This window comes from Falco punctatus, assembly GCF_963210335.1.
Source record: "Falco punctatus genome assembly, chromosome: 4".
NCBI lineage: Eukaryota > Metazoa > Chordata > Aves > Falconiformes > Falconidae > Falco > Falco punctatus.
In genome coordinates this window covers 860,351-876,471 of record NC_137583.1, presented here as the reverse complement: position 1 = coordinate 876,471, position 16,121 = coordinate 860,351, and the positions used below count along the sequence as shown (strand labels likewise).

At 39.7% G+C, this 16,121-nt stretch overlaps 1 protein-coding gene across 13 annotated transcripts in view; it reads right to left on the bottom strand.

Moving 5' to 3' along the window:
- DOCK3 (dedicator of cytokinesis 3) overlaps positions 1 to 16,121 on the bottom strand; it is a 228,530-nt gene that overhangs the window by 202,101 nt on the left and 10,308 nt on the right. For all 13 annotated transcript variants that reach the window (XM_080387450.1, XM_080387447.1, XM_080387457.1 and 10 more), the window contains exon 2: positions 6,292 to 6,375. In XM_080387450.1, the coding sequence (XP_080243576.1) occupies positions 6,292 to 6,375 (84 nt within the window). The remainder of the gene's footprint in view (positions 1 to 6,291; positions 6,376 to 16,121) is intronic.

Below are 16,121 nucleotides of genomic sequence, written 5' to 3'. Positions count from 1 at the left end.
AACGTCCTATTCAGGATAGGGAGGAGAACACTAAACATGGCTGATGAATTTCAAATATTGCACCATAGTCAAAGGAGATAAAACGATGAAGACATTCTAGAACAGGCAAAAATACCTCCAATGATACAAACGACACCGCAAGCAAATTACTTTTTTTTTATTTTCTTCCCCTTTTTTCTTTGATCACCCAGGCAGTGAGTATAGGACAAGCCTACGGCTACCCCACAGCACACCACCAGCTGGAGAAAGCACTGCTAGGTCTGGCAGTCTGTGAGAGGCTGGCGGTGAACGCAGCCGGGGGGATCCATCCATGTCTACTTCTGGGTAAGTGTCACGACAAAGCCACCGATGATGAATGAAGGTGCAAAGCTTTTTGTTTGTTCGTTTTAAAGAAACTGATAATATGATAGCCATAATGCCTGCTCAGTAAAACAGACACTGTCCATGCAGGAATTACGTACACTTTCCTAATCTAACTGATTCTGAATACGTCATACTTTACGTTCTCAGTATGCCCAAGACAAAGGTTTAATCCAAGTACTGTAGAAGAAAATTGAAGGAATCTCATCCATTCCAAGTATGTTCTGGACAAGTCACTGTATCTTAAAGCCCTACTCCAACTTTGCTTTTACGTGGACTCTACTTCACAGCGTAGTAGACAAACCAAGCAGACCACCTGAGGTCGTACAGCCACACCGCACAGTGATCTGCTCCAGCTAAACCTCCCACAGACATTAAACCTCACGCTTCTCAGGTGAAACACAGAACCCAGGAAAAAACACAATCCTTCACAGCCACTTTTTTTCAATACTGTCTAATGATACTTGATACAAGCTAAGAAAAGTGAAGAGTAGGCTGATCTACAGCTCTTGCCCTCTGTGTACCCCACACAGCAAATAATCCCTCCGAGAGCTTCAAGAAGAATTACTTCCACGGTAGCAAAACTGGAGAAAACCAGAAGGAAGAGCACCCCATTATGCCTGCTCCCCCTGACCATTAAGACCACCACTTGCTCATAACCTTTTCTTCATAATGGACTGTCTATGCATATAGTCACACCGCGGGTTACTTGCAGGCCAGTAACAAAAGCGAAATTACTTTGCAGTGTAGGCAAGAACGCAGCCCTGTCCTCCCCTTTGTTTCTAGGGCTTTCTCAGCTACACGGGATATTAGGCTTCCTGCTTAGCTCCTCTGAAGCCCAGAATTCAACAAGGCCTCTGAAGAGGCAGGACATAAAAATGGACTGTGAATGCATATATCAAGACCACCTATCAAAAAAAATGCATAGGTAAGTAATATATCTGTCACCTGCATATGTAGTGGTACACCTGTACGTGTGGAAATTCACAGCATGAGAAACTTGGAAGCTTATGACAGAAACCTGCATATTCTTAGACAGACTGAAAAACTGTCTTTTCCAAAGATGTACCACACTCACAAGTCTCAGCACTAGTGCAATCCTGGTTAAATTGCCAAAGGAGCTCTGGGACAAGCATGCACATCTCAATCTCTTAATCTGAGCAATTAGAAGACCTACCAATGTTTTTTGATCTTCAATTGAAAATGTCTTGAACAAAACCAGGATTTTTCTAAATGCCACCTTGTAACGTTTTTCAGATTTCCACTTAATCAATGAGAGGTCTGCCACATGGAAAAAGCCAGCCCATTTTGAGCACTCAGTAGCAGCAAAACAAAAGAGTCCTAATTGAAAGGTATTGATCTGGTTTTTAGAAAAATAAAGCTCAAATATCCAGGTTAAATAAAGTAGCATCAGCTGCAGACTGTAGGAAAAAATAAATTCTGCATATAATCTCTTGACAAACACAATTCTGAAAATAAACTCTAAGTATTTATGGCAAGTCCTAAAGCTAAACTCTGTTCTTAAAGAAAGCACTGCTCGTAGAATCCTCTACAGGGACTCAAACCTCCTTTGCCTTACAAAAATAAGTATACTTTGCAGTAATGTGAGAAACCCTTGGATGTGGAGGAAAGCTATCTTTTGCATATCTAGCCAATAAGCAATTGCTTTTGCCTTTTAATCTGCATATAAGCTGCTGCGCAGAGCTAAAGTGCTCAAAGTGACCCAGGAGAGGGGCAGCAATAGTGCTTAGCAAAAGCTTCTTGATGCCGAAACAAGTCAATGCCAAGACCACTCTGTTCTGGGCTTGATGCTCTGAGCAGTGCCAGGACAGGACAAGCAGCAGATGAATACCCAAGCCAGCCTGCCAACACCATGTCAGGGAGCCGGCTCCTGCCAGCAGAGCCACAGGAATATGCTAATAATGCAGTCAGTGTTGCCACAACAAAAGCAGAAGAGATAGAATGTGTTTTATCTTGGCTTTAGCCAAATAGAGGACCATCAAGAAGCCGCTCCTGTGCTCCAAAAGACCAGTTTCAATAGCCAGGCAAGACCTTCCGCAGCAGCTGTGTCGGTCCAAGAGGCTCCAGTTTCACTGGCACACTCCACAAAAGGCAAGGAGGAAAAGGGATGAAAAGGGAAAAAAGCAAAGAGGAAAAGGGCTGTCTCACTGGAGACATCTTTCTCAGGGTAAACCCACATTACGGGGAGAGAGTCAGCTCCTGGCTCCAGGTGGAAGGAAACCTGCACGGCTCCCACCGCAGTGACACTCTGAGGTGTGATTCCTCACTCATCTGTAGGGCAAAGATATCACTGTTCAAGCACACTGAATTCTTCAAAAAATTAAGAAAAAATCCCTAATTGCGAGTATATCTGCTGCTTAAGTGTCCCAAATACTGGAAAGCTTTCATTCGACCACGCTGTCACTGCTGGAATAACAGAGGGAAACTTTAACTATATTATATGCAAGGCTTAAGAACACTGTCGCTAACGTGCGTGGGTAAGACAATATTCTTTCAACTGGTGCTTCAGATATCGGTAAGGTTTCTTTTCTTCAGTGAATATATAAGAATCTCAAGGTAATAATTAAACACACTGAAGTTGTAGCTTTTGTAATCTAAAGAAAACTGCTCCCTAGCGATTAAAATAAATGGGTAAAACAGACATTTTGAATTTACTCTGAATGCCACTAGTTACAGCTACCAGCAGTGGCAGGACAACAGACGTATGACTTGAAAAATAGGGTGTTCTTTAGAACACACAGTCCATGTGTGTATTTCAAACTATGAGTATGCTCATGCCTTGTCACTTGACAAAAGAAAATTCTCTCAGCATTTACAGGTGGCATACTATAGCCATACCCTTTCACCTCCTCAATGCATGGCATGCAAAGCAGAGAGCACTGCTTGCTGTTTCAATTCTCTCTCAGCGACAAGATTTTAAGTGGAAGGGCTCAGAGAGGGGAACAAAGAGAAAGGAAAGCTGTGAAAGCCAAGCATACGTACAACTGGCATCTTGAAGAATATTTCTAATCTTTGAGTGCGACCAGTCAGGGATCTCAGGGCCTTTTGTACAAGCAGTAAGTATAAAACCACCCTAGTAACATCACATGCTTCAGAGACAGCACATTTGATGAAAACATGGATGGAGCTTTTGGTAACTTAGAAGAAAGGCAGACACTTAGCCCATGGGCTTGAACCTTGTCAGACTGAACGGGGGGGGGCGGGGGGGGGGGTAGTGTTTGTCAGGTTTAAACAGTCAGAAAACAGTGGTTTAGACATTTGTAGCCTGGTATGGAAGCAGGCAGAGTGGCAGGCACACAAACTGACTGAAATTCAGAAGTTCCAATTTCAAGCACATAAACAAGATCCATAGTAATAAAGACAACTATTTCATTGCATTTTATTTAAAACAAAATGCATAGACAACCACAATAAAAAAGACTTTTAAAAAATGTGTTATTAATTGGTATTCGTGCTTATTAGCATTAAAAAGACAAAAATGTGTACATATACATCTGTGTGTGTATATATATATATATATGTTCCTTTACTCTGAAAATATAAATAAAAATGAGCTGTAGAAGTACCCGAGAACTTGATGTAGAAAATACCCTACTCTAATTCAATCGCTCTAAATAAAAGTGACTGCTTTTTACACCAGTCACTACAAAAGACCAAGTGTTTTTTTGTAATAATATCAGTTATTCAGTAAATTATGATTAAAAATGAGCACATTCAGAAGCATAGCTAGTATTTGAATTTTCATCAGCCTTGAATTCTTCAGCAAGTCTCCAGAAATCACTCTTCACATCACTAGAAGGTTTGTGTTATGTGAATCCTTTTAACCCAGACAGCACAGTCCCTGCTGTAGAGAATTATGCACAAACTATTCTAAGAAGCAAAGCTGAAAGAGCAATAAATCTTCTGTTGACTCCCACAGTCCTGACCCTTCTTTGAACGGGTTAACATTAATTTATCCAGTTTGTCTGGTCAAACAAATCCCCAGCAAATAATGCAGAAGTAGAAAATGAGGTATGTTTTATCCTAAATTTCCAAGGTAATCCAAGGACTGTGTTAAACGGCCAGTTAGACAAGAATGCTTCAACGAAGACTACTTTTTTAGGAACCTACTTTGCACATTTAGTATGCTTTTTTACATAATTCACACATGCAAAGAGCTGCAGCACAGACCATCTGAATATTCAGCGAGTTGCACACTGTGGATTTCCAGATGTTATTACCAAAATCAATGTAACCTTTTATATATGTAAAGTGTATGGTAAAGGCATCCCAATCAGAAAGACAGGATAGAGGGCTTAAAAAAAACCCCAAACCCTCACAAAACAAAAAACCTCCTCTGTACAAACACCTCCTTTCACCCAGGAAAACACTTTGTGTGGGGCCTCCTTTCCCAGCAATTTGAAGACTGGCATGAATTGTCTTTGAGGAATCATCCTCAAAACTACTGGCAGTCTCTGCAAGCAACTTCTCCTTTGAGACTGTGTTTTTTATTTCCAGGAGTTTTGAAAGTTCCCATGATTATCAAAAACAGTTTGAAAACACCATGACTGCTGTCCGTTACACCCTGGAGTTACACTAGCCTATGCAAAGTAGTAAATTTTTTCTGAGCTTACACCAGGTACTAATTCACAAGACCTGGTAGAATGACTATAATCCACACTCAGTGCTTGAGTAAAGCTTAGCCTCTTACACCACATGTGGGTTTTTTAAAACCATTATCACCTGCAGGTTTAACTGTTTACAGCATGCATCCTTATGGACCAAGTAACACTACAGCACTGCAAAAGTCTCATTCAATGGAAAAAATTTTCAGGTGTAGGTGAAGAAGCTGCTACTATCCTAGAAAAATAAGCATGCAGGAGGTCACTTTCTTACGGAGTTAAGTCAGCAGGTAAACAAACAAAACACCCAAGTATAAGAAAAAGCATCAAGAGCAAAAAACAGCTCTCAGCCAGAAAGAAGAAAAGCAGTCTTCTGACAAGCACGCAGAAGGTTTGCATAGCAGCATTAACACTGGAGATGAAAAATGAATGTAAACTGAACAAACACAAAGACAAACCTAAAACTCTGTGGAATGTTAATTTGGAATTCAGATTTGTGGATCTGGGTTCTGAATTTGTTTTAACACTTCAGGATTAAGGCTACATTATTCTACCTCAGACTATAGTGAAACACGTTCTTACAATGTATCTTGTCAACCTGCTTCTCAATAGGCATGTTTTACATCACTTGCTTCAACATTAGGATAAAAATAATTCTCCTTTTAAATACAACAACTGCAATCACACTGTTCACGTGAATAAAGGGGAGGATTAGGACATTCAATCTATTCACACACAGCCATCTCCAGCCACATAAGAAAGAGCTAGAGCTGTAACATTTACAATGGCATTTTCCTTTAGGTACAAAAACACACATGAAGATACATGCAATGTAATCCCCCCTACACCCATATTCTTTACATTTTTCCCAGCATTGCTCCCAACTGATTTGCTAATCTATTTTATAAGTAATATTTTTCATGCATTCAGATGTTCCTAAATAATAAACACTGATATACTTAATTGAAACACGTAACAGTAACTGAGAAAATATAGTAAAAAAGATACTATTACATGCTTTACACGATGGAATAAATTCACTGTAAGACCCAATTACAATACAACAATCAGGTCAGGGTTCAAGATTTTCTGGACAGATGGTTAACTTAAACACACTGACCCCCTATCAGACTGGATTAGTGCCAACAGCACTCAGCCCTTCCTACAGAAAGTGGGTCAGATTAGGTTTTATTCAATGCTTTGATTTGATGCATCATGATTTCCAAACAACTTATTAAAATCTGCTAGGTTAAGATATTTGTATATTCTTATACAGAAACGGGGTCTCCTTCTTGGACACCACACTTACCTTCACATTTCTCTAGGATCTGAACAGTTTCACCTAGTTCCAGGACCAAGCCTTGCGGTACAGCTCCTCGGAAGCTGCATATCACTAGAGGGTGGGGAAAAAAGAGAGAGACACACATGAGGGTTGAATCTTTGTGTGAATTTTTCTTCTAAGTATAGCGCTTAAAGCTCGCTCCTCACATAAAAATAGCTATGACATAGCTGCCCAGAAAACCTGTCAGCCAACTTTTCCTCATCAGATGTCTTTAATTCTGCCCTTATCAGAAATTAAGCTCAGCAGCAACATAAAAGCAAGGCTTTTCAAAAGAGTTTTTGAATTAAGCGAGGCTTGTAATCACCAACCTCTGATTCGTATTACATACAAAGATTGCTTTGTCGCAGTTCTTGCTCTACTACACAACCCATCCATGGAACAAGGCAGTCGAGACCGCAGATCCCGTAACAGGACGCCAGCTGCAGAAGTTACTGCCTTCCAAGCTGCCACTATTTCAAGTACCATCCGTGCAATTAATACACTGCAAAAATACTGTATTACCATGCATTATATTTAAGTAGATATATAGAACCTGTATTTTTCACAAGCACTAACTCACATGACATACCTCAAATATTTTTCTAGGTATCTTTATTTTTCATTAACCAGGGAAAATAACAATACAACAAAAAAATTACTAAATGAAACTCAATTTTAAAAACAAATTTTAAAGAATTATCAAGGTGTGTAATGATAAGCATATCTATCAAAGTGTAATAGGAACATAGACATGGGGAGTTACCTGAAATATGACATGTCAAAATAAAGGATGAATCGCAACAAAGGTCCCTCTCCCCCCAGTCCCATGATGCCTGCTCATCAGCATTTAAGAACTCACTCGGGCACTGATTTAATTGAATCATTCAAGTACTTTAAGCCAATACGTGCTCAGACACAGAGTATACCTACACACCACCTACACACTACAGCACCCCAAGGGGAGCTCCCCAAGCCAAGGTAGTGATCTCCAGTGGGCACTGGCCTTTCTTCCCATTTCAGCAAACGCTCCCCTGTAAATGTAAACACTCCGGCTACGGCTGAGATGTTCCCGTGTGGTGGAGCTCCATTTCAGCTCCTCCCTGAATAGCTTTTTATGTCGACTAAAGCCTCCCTGTGCAGAACTTAAAGGAGTTAACCAGAAAGTCTGAAGTCCAGGGGAAGGATGCCCTGGAAAGTAGGACTGCCACCTGCACCATCTACCACAAAGTACGTTCCTTGAACCTTTAGTTTCCCAGAAATAATGAGAAAAGCATAGAAAAAAACTCCTACCAAAATAAAACACGGTTTCAACTGTATACACTGATTTCATACAGGGAAAGGGCAAGAAAGAACAAACTACATATGCCAGGCGAACACCCACACGGATGAGACCGGTCTGAGGGAGAACCTGAAGAGAATCAAACCGCATCAAATGTTTGTCTTCCACAGTGAGACTCAGAGTGTTTAATTAAAGAGGAAAAAAATTAGGGACTCCACCAACAAACCTAAACTGTTCTCAGTTGGTAGGGCCCAGCAGAAGTCACTAGTTAAGTGAGGTTTTACATTCTTGTTTACATCAGAGACAGGAGAAACGTAACAATTGGCTCCAGACTGCAGTAACACAGACAACATAATGCAAGAAAAACACCAAGCTTGTCAGCATTCTGGATTCTTTCTTCACCCATGAAGAAAACAAACACGAATTTCAACCAAAGAAAAACCACTCGATGCTTCTCCCAAAGTGCAGGCACACGGACAACTGCCAAGCACCGCGCTGGCAGGCCAGCCAAACCTCTAGGGGCTTCTCTCGGCCCCTGCACGACTTTAGATAGCACTATCCTTTAAATAAAGAATTTTTTGTTTTCCTAATTAGGCAATTTTACCAGAACAAGAAGGTACAAACACCTTTTATTTTCAAGTTGTTTTGCAAAATAGTCCTATATTGAAATAACATGACCTTCCAATTCAGACCAACAAAAACACTAGAAAATTCAAGTATGTCTCAAACCCACAGGATTTTAAAAATCCGGGGTGAAGAACTACTATTGAAAACACTGAAAAACAGATAAATGTTAATACAGTAGCAAGATATTCATTTATGAGAGTAATCCTAGACACACTGTTGTGTTTTTTTTTTTAAAAAAAACACCACATACATAATATTAAATCAAATTTCCAGACCATTTTCCACGTCTCTGAACATATCAAGGTTATCATGACACAGAGACACCAGTTGTGGGACACATGAGTATTAGTGGTTGTAGACAAAAAGTTGTTTTGTAGACAGAAGCGTAGGAATTGTAGCGAGATTAACGACTGACTGGCCTCACTCACGCGAGTCCAACAACTAACACTTCACCTGAAGAAGCGTTACAGCATGCTAGCACTGCATCAGAGGGTTTGAATGGGCAAACAGCTGGCTCCCTGTAACAATTATGTACCATATGAGAACTACGGAATAAAGGATGCCATCAGGAAAGAAACTGGATTTGATGCAAATATTAGTTCTTTGGTCATCAAATACCTCTCTATTATGTAACAATAAAAAGTACGCTTGGAATGAAAGCTAAAGGAAAGCTATCATGAAAATAGAGTACTTTTTTTTCCAGTTGCTGATACATTTATAAATATGGCCAAGAATAATGACTTTTACTTCCTGTAAGCCTGAATACATTATGTTATTCTAACAAATCTGTTACTTTATAGATGCAAACTGTCCACTTATGAAAGGATTCTACTGGTCACACAAAGAAAATCTGATATAAGGACTCTACTGCATGAATATGTAAGCAGTTCTTTAGAATTCAGAGTACTCTATTAATAAAGATAGCAAAAGCTCTCTTCTTTCCAGTCAAAAAAGCATAAACAAAAATCACAGAACAAATATGAACTGATCCCATCAGCTGAAGATAGAATCTGGATGATCATTCTCAATTGGAAAATAAGTTCTCATACAAAGACACACACACACTGCCTCATGTTCCTCATTTTTAATGCAGCAGCATGAAATACCATTCCTTCATTGATAAATTTGTAGTCATCAATAAATTATGTAAGTCTCTTCTGTTTGACAATTTTAATCATCAATAGGGCATGTGAATAGCAATATAGATACTTCCAAAATAACAGAAGCCAAATCTCAAGAGTAGTTGCCTTTGCAACCACACTAGATGAAAGTCAGGAAAAATTAAAGAACCCAAATAAACGGACCCAATACACCACATCATGCCTTGTTAAAACTATTTAATGAGGACAGAGGACACATCATCTCCAAAATGAGAAAGAATGGCTACTGTTTATGACAGAATCCCAGAAGTCTGAGACTATTTTATAGTCTGACATGCTATTCCAAAGGTTACTTCCAAAGTTATGGATCATACATTTGTTAAGCTAGAAATGCATTATACAACACAATCTTATTTATGAAGTCACTTTTAGGTACACAGTTCTTCTTAGCAGTACTATTTGAAAAATATGAACACAAATGTGTACGAGAAATACGGAATAATTTAACCATTCTGGAGAAAATAAGTTAGAGATGACTCCAGTAACTGCCTTTATCCTTCCCACAGTGAAATTCTCTACAGCATAAGATCATCTCCAAACTGCCCATCAATCAACAAGTCTTCATCATTTCTTACAGAAGTCATCTCCTCTATCACCAGAACACAGAAGTAACATCAAAATGGGCATACAGCAAAGCTTCTACCCACCAATTAATAGACCTGAATGATTCGTCTTGGATTCCAGGACAGACTGCTGAAATACTTAACATCTGTTTTCAGACATTAATCCCCCTTGCCATCACTCAGGTTTATAAGGGGGTCACAGGTCGCCCCCATGAAACATGATTTCAGCCGGCAGTTAAACCCAGCGTTCTGCCAAAGAAGAATGCCCCAAGAAAGCACCACGCGCCACTTCCAGAAATTATCTCCAAGTGACAGTTAGCTGTCATACTTGAACTGCATCAAAGAGGGCCACGGCAAAGTAAACCCTCCCTCTGCACCTCTAGTTCATTAATGAGAAAGGCACGAACGAATTCACATAGGCAGTTACTCTCAAGCTGTAGCAGGCAGTATGAAGGAACTGGGGGGGTATAACATATAAGAGCATATGGAATGAGAACAACAGTTTGGAAAGCTGAAGATACAGGACAGGACAGATTCAGAAGTGTTTTCCTCACCTATGGACATGCCTTGACACAGCATAAGCAGCTGCACTTCACGTTGCCAGCAGAAACTGCTTCAAAAGAGTAAGGATACACAGGTAAACATGGCACTGTAAGAAAGAGCCAGCACCTCCGTGCACAGCTCGCTGGGTCCTCAGGTGCTGGGTACCCAACAGAGCCACTTGCCATGGGGACAAAGATGATCCAGTTGATACAATTCAGTAGGTTTTACAGCATATGTTCCCAAACAGCCCCTGTCAAAAGCTCGTGCAGAAACTGAGCTGTGATGAAGTGAGAAGGCACTTGCACAGATAAATAACTAGCCAAGAGAGATGGAATAGAAGTAGTAGCCAGTTTTCTTAGTGAAGACAGATTGACCAGCAAGCTCTGAAGAGATCTCTGTCAGAGCCTTTTCTGTTTAAAGTATTTCTAAATGATCCAGAAAAGCTGATCATTTAGAAAAGTGACAAAGTTTGTGAAGCCACTCAAGCTATATCAGGGTAATAAGCAGTTGCAGATGGACTTAAGTACTGCAAATAGAACTGGCAGATGTACACCATTTAGTTCATCTACATGGTGTTTCATGAGGGATGACAATCCTCATCTCACACGCAAAACGCTGGTCTCTCCCCTTGCTGTTACCAGGCTGAGTGAAACCCCAGAATGTTGTTCTGAGCATTTGTCATAGGCCCAGTGCTCAGCCACCACCTCCCCACACCACCACCACATCATGCCAGAACGCTACGTTGGGGGAAAAAAGGAAGACACAATTATCTACAGCAGCGTATCAAATTCACAGTGAATCCCATGTGCCAGTTTTCCCCTTTCCCCTTTGCAAAAATGTGTTCTTCATCAAAAAGGACAGAGCAGCATAGGAAAAGATAGAAAGAGGAGAGATGAGAGATACCAAGGACTGCATAAGGGGTTTTATATGATTAATTATTAACCAAGACAGGACTCCTCTACTAGTAAGACTGATGGCTGAAAGGGGTGCAGAAAGCATAATTGAGAGGTTGAAAAGGGAACAGTTGCTAATCATCCCTTCCAGTACAAAAAGCAGAGCTGTGTCAAACGAAACAGCTCAGGACTTTATTTAATCAAGTACTTTCCCACACAGTGCATGAACTGTGACACTCCTCACGAGATGCTGTGGGTGATTAAAAATAACATAAAAATCAGTCAGTCGCGTTCAAAAACAAATAAAGCAAATTAATGGATGCATACCACCTTAGGCTCAGCAAGTCCCAGACCCAGAAAGCACTTAAGCCTTGGGAAAGCATCACCTACGCTTACCTTGCTGTGCTACTGTACCGTAAACACCAGCTACACCTACCAGGGGCAGGACACTGAATGAGATGGGTATGTGGCTGGACTGCTATGATCTCTCACACACTGTTATTATGGAATCACAGCCTGAGCTTCTGTTGTCCCAAAGTGATAGCTTGTTGCTGCCTATTGATTTGCGACCTCACCTGAACACTTACGGCAAAAAGAGAATACAATTCACAGTTAGGGAACTGCTAGATTAGATTTCATGTGTGTCATTACTACCTTCTGCTGCCCAGCTAAATAACCGAGCTGCTTTCATTTTTGCTGTGGTAGAATTTAAAATATACCTTCCTTTTTTAATTCCTTCTAACACAATTTCCTATGTCCCAACTGCCCCACCCAGTCCCACCTGGGTTGCAGTGTTTCCACAGATCATTTTTCTTCTCAAATGTCAATTACATGATAAACATAGTAATACAAATATGTCACTCTTTTTACATGAGCATGGGAAAACCCAAAACAAGCACAGGGAAATGTCAGAGTGCTGTCCAGCACAATACACCCACATAAAGATCATGCAGCATCTAGCTGCTAATTCCCCCGAAATATCATTGTTTCTTAGCATACACATAAAACCACTTTGCAGCACAATTAACTGGCATAGATATATAACTCCTCATATACTATTTTTTCCATCCTGTTTCTACACGTTGTAGTAAAGCCTACAAAAATATTTTGACATCGTATAACATTTTATTTACAATAGAGAGTATCAGCTCACCCCATGATAAGTAATTTGTTCATTTTGATAAAGGAACAGAGACCTTCCCCTACCCCTTCCCTCCCCACCCTCCAAGACTTATCAATCAATATTGGAAGTATTAATTTAAACGCAGGCTGAGAAACAAAATCAGTTCAAGAGGTTTCAATGTCTACAGTGCACCCTTTTCCTTCTACAACTCTAAATTATGTTTCGCTAATCATTGCTGCTGAAACAGATGCAATATGCTAAAGAAGAAGAAAAAAATGTGTTTTATTCCAAGACATTGGTGAAGTCAAGATTTAATGAACTCTATGGGTTAACTTTGGGGGGAAAAACCCACAGTATTTCATATTATCAGCTGTGAACATGCTTTTGTTTTGTTTTACTTTTTTAGTTGCACAATATGACAAAAAAACCCAAAAGAGTTCTTTAACTCCTGCCACTGCAACAATCATAATTTTGCAAACTTGCAACATAACTGTTTACTCATGGCTTCAAAAGACAAATCTTCTTGGCCTTTGTGACAGTTTTTTCCAGTTCTCAACTCTATTATTATTATCTGTCTTATTAAAATTCTGGTGACTTACAGTATTTTTTAAATGACATCTGCAGAACAACTGGTCCAGGTTAAAGTATGCCACTTAATTTTTATGAATACTTTGTGCTATACTCAATTTGCAGTTATTCAGGTTATGCATTGATTGTGCCCTAAGTATATCTTTAACCAAACTAATTTCAGAAGGAATGGGAAGGATAACACATAAGAGAAGCATAGCTGCAGTTGTGTTGCTCTACAACCAAACTACTTAGCTCCATACCTTACCAATTTATAATCGCACCGAGCAGCCACTCAATTGTGTTCTGTGCTGCAAATATTAAGGTTATGAAGTTTTCTGATGGTGTAATTTATGCTTTGTAACACATAACCGTATCTTAAACTGACATCTGCTAAGAATTTGGTTTACTTTGGGTAAACACATGTAACAAACTCTTAAATTTCACAGTCTAGATAAAGGATTTTGTATCCAACTACTGCTAGTTATCACTATTAATAGCTGACATGGAATATAAGTCAATCTGTGAGTCAAAGGTTAATCAAAATCAATCATAAAGAATACAACATGATTACTTCAGATGGATAAATCAGCATTACAATGAGGGTATACCTTTCCTTAAAATGCTTTTCATATTAAACTGTCCATTAAAAGTGTCTAGCATCAAACACTGTAAGCTAGTTTTAACAGCTGAATAAGATGAACTTTATTTTCTTCCCTGCAATACCCAGATGATAATAAAGGCTCCATGTAACATAACTTAAAGAGTCACTGTAGAAGGCGAGACCAAAGATGGCTCTAAATCCAGCACCTTTTCCCTAACAGAGGCTAAAACAAGGAGGTGAAGGAAGAGTATTAGAATAGGGTGAGGATGTAGCTTTCCCCAGCTTCAGCCATCTATGGATTGGGACTTCCTGAAGTAGAAATTTTTATTAGTATTAATTTTATGTATGTATTTAATAGCTTTTTTTGTACATTTTCTTCTACAGAGCCACCCAAATGTTTAACCACATCATCTTCTAACATCCACATCGCCACAGAACTCCACGCTTCACTTATACGTCATGTAAGAAAGCATTTTTAGTTGTTCAGATCCTGCATCAAATGCCCTCTGAGAATTTTATTAAAATAAGAAGAGCAAAGATTCCGTTTCTATTCTTCCACTCCACAGTATTTAGTTGTAGAATCTTCCAAGCTACCTTTTCTTAATAATTTATTTTCCAAGGGTGACAGATGTTAATTCTTCGTATTTACATACGGCAGACAGGGAAAAGCCCCTAAGCCACAGCAGTATGACTGTGCAAGAAAAAAACCAACACTGACACAAGTTACCACACAGAAGAAAAGACAGCTAAGGGTCAAGATTTAGCTTTACCTTTTCGTGAGGCAACTGCATTGCACAATCACGCCTACAGGCAGCAAAGAATTAATACTTTCCAAGCCATCATGTGCCTCCCATTCTGAGCTCCTCTCAGAACTACAAACCTTTTTCTAGCAAAAAGGAGTAGTTCTTGCAAACAGAAAGTCATGGGTTTAATAATTTAAAAGACCAAAAAAATAGTTTCTGACGGAACAAAAACATTCACATTTTTATTACAAAATTAAAGGCCAAAATGATTAAATTTTTGTAGAACCGCTTGATTAAACCTGGCAGCTTCATAGATTGCACAGTTAAGACTCTGATGATATTTGACAAGGGAACAGAATCACAAGGAAATTAAAATGAAAACATTTTAATTTTATTCCACAAATACCTAGAAGAATGTTTTCATCTTCACAATATACCTTCCAAGTATTTAAATGATTAATTGTGGTGAGGGTTTCAATTATTTATCAGAGTTGAATCTGAGACATGCAAATTTATTTGCAAGTTCAGGCCACACTCAGCAAGTACGTTTGCAAAGAGAATGGGGAACAAAAGCCAGGACCAGTACTTCTAAAACATTCTGCTGTTAAAGCAAGATGGACAGTATGAAGAATTTAGGTAGGAGGGAGAGAACACATCCAATTACACTCTAAAAAAAACAAACAACAAACTACCCAAATAAAACACAAGATTTTTGCAGAGAGGGGCATTTCTTGCAGAGTATGCTAGCACACATGACACTGAACAGGGCTCTAATCCGACTGGAATTGCCAGGCACTAAAGTAATACACACACACGCAAAAAAACCCAAAAGATTATCAAAAGCTGATTAAAAGCCATCCTAACATTACAATCGAAGAGTAGGGCTTAAACAAAAGACAGGATTTAGAAGAGGGCTAAAGAATTTTTTGACCTTATTTAATGGTCCTCATGAATTTTCACACAAAACCTTGAAGAACAAAAATATCCTTCAAAACTGAAAGCAACCTGCTACACTTCGGGTTTTGCCTGTTACCAGAATTACACCGCGCCGGAGCGAAGGTATTTGGGCTGGCTGGGGAGCAGTGGCAGTTGCTAGGCAGCATCTGCTCCTGTCAGAGATGCTTCTTGCTTTGTGCGGCACGGACCCTCAGCCAGGAACAGCCACCAGTGGGTTATCACAAGGCAGCTTACTGCCATCACATGGTATCTGCACAGCGCTCCAACTGCTGCCTAGCAACACCGCCTCCTTCCACTGAGTCATACCAGCGCTACGAAAATATTCATGCAAAAAAAAGAAACAGATGCCTGAGAAGAAAGGTGATCATTCACTAGCAAAGTGAATTACTGCTAGCATCCTTCCCCTACCCTCTAAGATAAAAATAGAGATTAGGCTCAAAAATCATGAGCTGTTTAAAATATTTTTGCACATCCTGGTGGCAAGAGGTAGACTTGAAGGAGCAGACCAGAAGTCCACAGCACTGTCCACTGCCTCAGCTATATTAAGGAACTGATTTTGAGCTCCCAGCTTTGCAGGCATCTCTCCTAGTTACTCATCCCCCTCCTGTACATCTATTCCGTCAGCTATCAGTTCATTCAACTTCTGCTGGCAGCACAGAAGTCCCTCACCCATACATCATCCCCATTATATGGGAAGTAAATGCAGCAGCTTCCTTTTAAGCAGCGACAAAGGCTGTTTCAGTTTCTGAAACCCTTTTC